The following is a 7,595-nucleotide window of genomic DNA, read 5'->3' on the forward strand; positions in this document are numbered from 1 at the left end:
ATGAGCTTCAAGGGCTTTTCCACCCACTCCCATTCTGTGATTCTGTTTAATCTTCGTTCCTGTCGTCTGCACTCGCTGGGCTCTGAGTGTGTCGATTCGGGCTGTGGATGTCAGTGTGGGCTCTGAAATCCTCCTCTTTCTTCCAGTGCTGTAGTGGGAAAAGCATGAAACTGTCTGCAGGTGCCTCTGGGCTGCGCTGCTCCAACGCTGCCCCAGGGAACGTGCTTTTATCCCGTGTAACCGCCCGTGGTTTCCTCCTAGCGCCTGGCGACTTACGGCATCAACGTGGCCGAGCTGACGGGGGATCACCAGCTCTGCAAGGAGGAAATCAGCGCTACCCAGATCATCGTCTGCACCCCGGAGAAGTGGGACATCATCACCCGCAAGGGAGGAGAACGCACCTATACCCAGCTGGTGCGGCTGGTCATCCTGGTGAGCAAAGCCCTGGCGTGGAGGAGGGGGATGATGATGAGGAGCTCTGGGGTCTTTCAATGTCGCAGTTCCTGAGCGTGTGTTAGTGTTGGAAGATGTTTTTGGTGCTTGGTTGTGGAGAGACTCAAGCTTAGAGCTGTGGGATGAACGTGCCTCAGTCCGTGCGAGTGTTTTGGTGAAGAAACTAAACCAAAAATGGGTAAATAGAGCTGGTTTGGGGCAGGGATAACTCAGTTCCTGTTTCCTCTCGTTAGGATGAGATACACCTACTGCATGACGACCGAGGACCTGTCCTGGAGTCTTTGGTAGCCAGAGCCATCCGCAACATCGAGATGACTCAGGAGGACGTGAGGCTCGTTGGTTTGAGCGCCACTCTCCCCAATTATGAGGACGTGGCTACCTTCCTGAGAGTGGACCCGGCCAAAGGCTTGTTCTATTTTGATAACAGGTATGGTGGAAAACTGAGAGAGATCTTTACAGTCAGATGGTGGGTCGTTGTTGAGAGCTGGGAGAGACCTGTCTCCCAGCTGAGTCTTTACCTGCTAGATGGTGCCAGGGTCTCTCCAAACCTTCAACCTACTCTTAACGTGTATTTATTTGCTCTTAGATGTGCCACTAAATGCATGTTCAGGACTAGAGCAGTTAAATACAGCCTCAAAAATACGTGCCAGAGTTCCTGCCTCATCCTCCTTGCGAGATGGTGCTTTAGAGAAAGCAGATAAAGTCTGCTCTACCTGTGAGCTGCAGGAGCTGTTTGAAAGAAGCTTAACATAGGATTATGGGAGTTCCTGAAACAGCGTTTTTGCTCCCTGAGTGTGTCTGTAGCAAATGGATTCCAGGAGACAGGAATACATGGTGCTGTCTCCTGCTTTTTAATCTAACCAGGCAGAACTGGAGCCATCACATCTCTTGTGTAAATTGAGGCACAAAGGAAGCACATTGATCTTGGTAGCGTGAAGTACAGGATCACAGAATCACACAGAATGTCAGGGATTGGAAGGGACCTCCAAAGATCATCCAGTCCAACCCCCCTGCCAGAGCAGGAACCTCAATGAGATCACACAGGAAGGCGTCCAGGCGGGTTTTGAATGTCTCCAGAGAAGGAGACTCCACACCCTCCCTGGGCAGCCTGTCCCAGGGCTCTGGCACCCTCACTGGAAAGAAGTTTCTTCTCCAGTTGAAGCAGAACCTCCTGTGTTCCAGCTCACACCCACTGCCCCTTGTCCTACCATTGGGCATCACTGAGAAGAGCCTGGCTCCATCCTCCTGACATTCACCCTTTCCATATTGATAAACATTAATGAGGTCACCCCTCAGTCTCCTCTTCTCCATGCTTTTTGACATGACCTTCGTATCAGGGTTTCTTCATTCTTCTGCTCTTTTATGGACTTTTTTTTTTCCCTTACAGTTTCCGACCGGTGCCCCTAGAACAGACCTACGTGGGTATTACAGAGAAGAAAGCAATCAAACGCTTCCAGATAATGAATGAGATTGTTTATGAGAAAATTATGGAGCATGCTGGAAAGAACCAGGTTTGATATTTGATTTTATTGTTCCTGACTCACTTTAACCCTGGTTCTTGTCCGTTGCTGGTGAGACTTTTGAGTTGCTGTCAATGTATAAACGCTGCAGTGGAGAAGAGGGGAGGTTTGGGTGGTGGAGGCTGAGAGGAGGAAACAGAGGTTTCCTCTCTGTGCCAGCTGTCTGGTGAATGTATGACCTGTGCTTTTAGGCTGAGGGAGTTTTTGTGACGCTGCTGTATTAGATCAGGAGCTCTGTGTGTGGGTCACAGGGCACCTGAGCTAATTCTAGATCTCCCTGAAGACTGGGAGCAGGTTGGGTTAAGCACCTTTGCCAGCTGCAGCCGTAGCCATTTCTCTCTCATCAATGAAACCATCTGCTTGTTTACCAGGTGCTGGTGTTTGTTCACTCCAGGAAGGAGACTGGGAAGACAGCCCGGGCTATCAGGGACATGTGTCTGGAGAAAGATACCCTGGGCCTCTTCTTACGGGAGGGCTCAGCCTCCACTGAGGTCCTGAGGACTGAAGCTGAGCAGTGCAAGGTAACTGCCCGGCCGGGGCTGTTCTGCCACAGCAGGAGCAGGAGGAGCACAGCTACAACCACACTGCCAGTTTTTTCCCAGCCTTTCCTCTAGGATCTGTGCTACCTTCTCTTGCTTCTTTTCCCCCTGGTGTTACTCAGCTCAGGTAGAAAACTCAGAACTGGTTGTGTTTCTGCTGCAGAACCTGGAGCTGAAGGATCTCCTTCCTTACGGCTTCGCCATTCACCACGCCGGGATGACGCGGGTGGACCGGACGCTGGTGGAGGATCTGTTTGCTGACAAGCACATTCAGGTGAGCTTGGCTTCCCAGGAGGAGCTGCACATGTTTGTTTGGGGTTCATATTTCACAAGAAACACTTGAGCCACGTTTTCCAATAGCCCTTGGGGCAAAATCAAGAGGATCAAGTGTAGCCAACCCCATCCTGCTCTACTGAGGCTGGTGCCTGATGAAGGCAGCCCTGATTTTTGGGTAAAGAATAGAAACTGAAAGCACATGGCCAGGAGCAGAGAGACCACAAACTTCTTCCCAAGGTGTAGCTGAGTGTTTAAAGCTAGAGGTCTGTCCCAGAGCAGGCTGGCTGTCTCCTTCACTGTTACCACTTCAGCAAAACCTCATCGAAGCAATTTCCTGGCTGTGTTACAAACAGAAGGCACAAGATTTTCTCAGGGTCATGCAGGGAATTGGGAAATTTGGGCAAAGATCTTGTTGTTTATCTGACCTTCCTGTGCTGAGCTGTTGAGACAGTGACAGTTCTCAGTCTTTGTCCCATTTGTGCGTGTCTCTAATGTCATTTTAGATCCTTTTTTTTTCCTCAGGAGGAGGGTTCTGCCTGGCTTTGATCAATGTTTTGCCCCTGCAGGTGCTGGTCTCCACAGCCACACTGGCCTGGGGTGTGAACCTCCCTGCTCACACTGTCATCATCAAGGGGACACAGGTGTACAGCCCTGAGAAGGGACGCTGGACCGAGCTGGGTGCTCTGGACATCCTGCAGGTGAAGTTCTGGTGACAAAGATGCTGCCAGGATCCAGGACAATATTTTTCCTTTCCCACTAAGGCACATTTCATAGAATCATAGAATCCCAGACTGGTTTGGGTTGGAAAGGACCTTAAAGATCATCCAGTTCCAACCCCTCTGCTGTGGACAGGGTGGCCAACCATTAGATCAGGGTGCCCAGGGCTTCATCCAACCTGGCCTTGAGTGCATCTAGGGATGGGGCAGCCACAGCTTCTCTGTGCAACGTGCGCCAGTGCCTCACCACCCTCTGGGTGAAAAAATTCCTCCTAATATCCAACCTAAATCTCCCCTCTCTTAGTTTAAAACCATTTCCCCTTGTCCTTTCACTCTCTGCCCATGGAATAAGTCGTTCTCCCTCCTGTTTCTAAGCTCCCTTCAGGTACTGGAAGGCTGCAGTGAGGTCTCCCTGGAGCCTTTTTCAGTTCTGCTCTGAGTGAACCTGCTTTGGCAGGGGGGTTGGACTGGATGATCTCCAAAGGTCCCTTCCAACCCCACCATTCTGGGATTCTGTTTTGTATTTTCTCAGTGCACTCTCTCCCTGTTCTCTACTGCCAGACTGTCTCAGCTGTTTTGGGAATTACCCTGCTGTGAGGGCAGAGGAGAAGCAGATCAGTAGGAGAGAGAACAAATGATTCCTCTCCCAGTATCTTGCCCAGACATATCTAAGATATTTCTGTGTCTCCCATCAGCTAGAAGTACCAGCAGACTGAGCAGCCTGGCAGCAAAGCCCCAGGACACTCCACCACAGAGAAACTGCCAAGTGAAAAGCTTTTCTGTTTGGCTGATCTCACCTTCTCATTTTTTAGATGCTAGGGCGTGCCGGGCGGCCTCAGTACGATACGAAAGGAGAGGGGATCCTCATCACATCCCACGGCGAGCTGCAGTATTACCTGTCCCTGCTCAACCAGCAGCTCCCCATTGAAAGTCAGATGGTGTCGAAGCTCCCAGACATGCTGAATGCAGAGACTGTGCTCGGCAACGTCCAGAACGCAAAGGTGAGAGTGAATCTTTGCTTTCCCCACGGATTTGTGCTCTTTTCTCTGTGCCCAGAGAGCTGGTGGGAATTGCAGGGGGCCAAGGGATGATTGGAGTTGGGGAAAGATGTCATGGTTTTATGGGAGCCAAGAAACTAGCAGCCTTTGGTGCCTGGGGAGGACGTTTTGAAGAGATCTGGAGATGCAGCCATGAGAACTACCAGTCTGGTGTGTCAGGCAAGTGGGTAGATGCTTCTGTAGTTCAAATAAGAGTTGTCCACATGGAGAAGGACCCTGGGGAAAAGTCTGTATATGGAGAGTGGGTTTTGTCCTGGTTTGAGCTGGGACAGAGCTGGTTTCTTCTCAGCAGCTGGGGTTTGGGTTGAGCTGGGATTTGTGAGGAGAGAAGCGCTGAGAACATCCCCATGTTGCATTTGTCACTGGAAGTCAAAGGACGTCGTGTTTTGCTGGATCTGGGGAGGGCGAGGAATATTGACCTGACTCAGCTCCATGGGCATTGGGCTCTGCCAAGGGGCTGTTCCATCTCCTGTCCCCCATGGGCAGGAGATCCATGAGGGGCTCTTCCTCTCTGGCTCTCTCTGGCTTTGGCTCGGGCTCTGGCTCTCCCGGGATTGCGGTTTCGGGTCGGGACTGTGGCTCCTGCGGGATCGTGATCTGGGAACGGGCCGGGCTGGGTGGGCGGGTGGTGAGTGATGGCACGGGGTGTCACTCATTTGCATATTTAATTATTGTTATTATTATTTTAATATCATTATTATTTTATTTTGTTTCAATGATTAAATTGTTCTTCTCTCACCCTACCAGTCTCCTCACCCTTTGCCCCCCAGTTCTCTCCCCTGTTCCCTGGGCCAGGGGGAGCGAGCGAGCGGCTCTGTTTGGCTGCAGCCAAGTGCAACCACTGCAGATTTTTTGTTTTTTTTTAAATTCCTTACTATTTTTCTGGTACTGCAGAGAGTTGTGTGTGGCACTGCTGGGCTCCCAAACTCTGGTTTAACACTGACCCAGCACAATTCAGCTGGGCTCAGCCTGCCCTGTCCTACACTAGTGCTGGGAGCACTGGGCTGCGAGCCGGAGCGTCACCTTTCCTTGCCAAGAGGTTTGTTTGTCACCTCTTACCCCACATTGGTGTTCCCTCAGGATGCAGTGAACTGGCTGGGCTATACCTACCTGTACATCCGAATGCTGCGCTCCCCCACGCTCTACGGGATCTCCCACGATGATCTGAAGGGGGATCCGCTGCTGGACCAGCGCCGCCTGGATCTGGTTCACACTGCAGCCCTCATGTTAGACAAGAACAACCTGGTGAAGTACGACAAGAAGACGGGGAACTTCCAGGTAAGACAGGACCTGGGAGAGGTGCTGTGACCGTGCAGAGCATCCTCTGGCTGAGAGAAAGGATGCAAGAGGCAGCTTGCTGATTAAATACGGATCCTGGGGTGTGCTGTGTCATTCTGTGCCCGGCTGTGATGCCAGGGAGCTGTTTGCCAGCATAGAGAGCGCTGGTGTAAAACCTGCCCCTCAGTCTGTGCATTTGCTGCTGCAAATTCACATTCCTGTTGCGTTTTCATTGCTTCAGAGGCAGTGAGATGAGAAAAGGGCAGGCTGTGGTATATGGAATTGTCTACCAGGTGAAGCAGCGTGCCTGGGTGATTTGTATCCTGAGAGTTTCTGCTCAGCTTGTCTGGAGATGTCCCCCCTGCTGCCACCTGGTTCCTGTTCAGCATCTTCTGTCTGTGCCCTGAACATTCGGGTGGCTTTCTGCTGCTTCACTCTTGCTGTTGTCCTTGTGGCAGGTGACAGAGCTGGGCCGCATCGCCAGCCACTACTACATCACCAACGAGACGATGCAAACTTACAATCAGCTCCTGAAACCCACCCTGAGTGAAATCGAGCTGTTTCGGGTCTTCTCGCTGTCCTCAGAGTTCAGGAACATCACCGTGAGGGAGGTATGGAGTCACACAGCCATGGGGCATCGGTCTTGATGCTGCAGGGGAAGGTGCAGAGCTTGTCCTGTGAGGGTGAGGTTGGCCATGAGGAAAAGGTTCTTGAGGCTCTGCCAATGGGAAAGACTGTATATGGCACTCAATGGGATTGTCCTGTGCAGGGACAGGAGTTGGACACCATGATCCTTGTGGGTCCTTCCAACTCACAACATTCTGTGATTCTGTGACTATTCTCATCTCTGCTGCCCTGGTTTTCTGCAGGAGGAGAAGCTCGAGCTTCAGAAGTTGCTGGAGCGAGTTCCCATCCCAGTGAAGGAGAGCATAGAGGAGCCCAGTGCCAAGGTGAGCCCTGCCTACCCCCTCGAGGGGACTTCTCTGCTGCCTGTCTTGAGGGGAGCAGTGATCCTTGGGGGAGAGCTGTCATGGTTAATGCCACTCTTGGGGGGATTCCTGTTCTCTTCCCTCTGTGGGACATCTCGGACTGTGTCAGAGATGCTCGAAGAGCTGCAGGTGCTTCTTGTCTCTGGTTGAGCGCAGTGTCCAGTGGCAGAGGACAGCTGGTCCCTGCTGATCACTACATTTCAAAGCCCACCAGGATCAAGTGCTGGTGCAAAGGGTGCTGAGAGCTTTTCTGTTCTCCTTCCTCAGATCAACGTGCTTCTCCAGGCCTTCATCTCCCAGCTGAAGCTGGAAGGATTTGCTCTCATGGCAGACATGGTGTACGTTACCCAGGTGAGTGAGGAAACCTGGCTGGGGCCACTGTTTCCATTTAGGTGTGTGCAGTCCAGCTGTGGCTCAGTCTCAAACAACTAGTTGCACCTCAGAAATTTAGTTTGAGGTCACCAGTGGCTTTGAAAATAATGAGAGCTGTGAGTGGTGAGGTCTAACCCCTGTCAGGATGGGAATTAGAACTTTATTGGAGTCTCTAATTTGTAATCAAAAAGATTCAGCGCTAGAGAAATACAGCATAACCTTATTCTTCTACCAAAAAAGCTGGGAATCAAGTAATTCCTCCACCTGTAGGTGTTTGGGATGAAGAACCTTTAAGTATAACTCAGTAATTCAAGGGGGCTTATAAGAAGGATGGGGAAAGATTCATAGAATCATAAAATGGTTTGGATTGGAAGGGACCTTAAAGCTCATCCAG

General features: G+C 51.2%; 1 protein-coding gene across 1 annotated transcript in view; it reads left to right on the forward strand.

Moving 5' to 3' along the window:
• Positions 1 to 261: 261 nt before the first annotated feature.
• Positions 262 to 7,595, forward strand: part of LOC104523181 (U5 small nuclear ribonucleoprotein 200 kDa helicase) — a gene marked incomplete at both ends in the record, with an annotated part of 9,988 nt that continues 2,654 nt past the window's right edge. Inside the window, 11 exons of the mRNA XM_010165672.1 lie at positions 262 to 432; positions 687 to 880; positions 1,841 to 1,964; positions 2,345 to 2,494; positions 2,676 to 2,786; positions 3,355 to 3,486; positions 4,317 to 4,505; positions 5,643 to 5,840; positions 6,299 to 6,451; positions 6,710 to 6,790; positions 7,097 to 7,180. Coding sequence (XP_010163974.1) covers positions 262 to 432; positions 687 to 880; positions 1,841 to 1,964; positions 2,345 to 2,494; positions 2,676 to 2,786; positions 3,355 to 3,486; positions 4,317 to 4,505; positions 5,643 to 5,840; positions 6,299 to 6,451; positions 6,710 to 6,790; positions 7,097 to 7,180 — 1,587 coding nt within the window. The remainder of the gene's footprint in view (positions 433 to 686; positions 881 to 1,840; positions 1,965 to 2,344; positions 2,495 to 2,675; positions 2,787 to 3,354; positions 3,487 to 4,316; positions 4,506 to 5,642; positions 5,841 to 6,298; positions 6,452 to 6,709; positions 6,791 to 7,096; positions 7,181 to 7,595) is intronic.

The sequence above is a fragment of the Antrostomus carolinensis genome, unplaced genomic scaffold, assembly GCF_000700745.2.
Source record: "Antrostomus carolinensis isolate BGI_N321 unplaced genomic scaffold, ASM70074v2 scaffold44563, whole genome shotgun sequence".
Taxonomy (NCBI): Eukaryota; Metazoa; Chordata; class Aves; order Caprimulgiformes; family Caprimulgidae; genus Antrostomus; species Antrostomus carolinensis.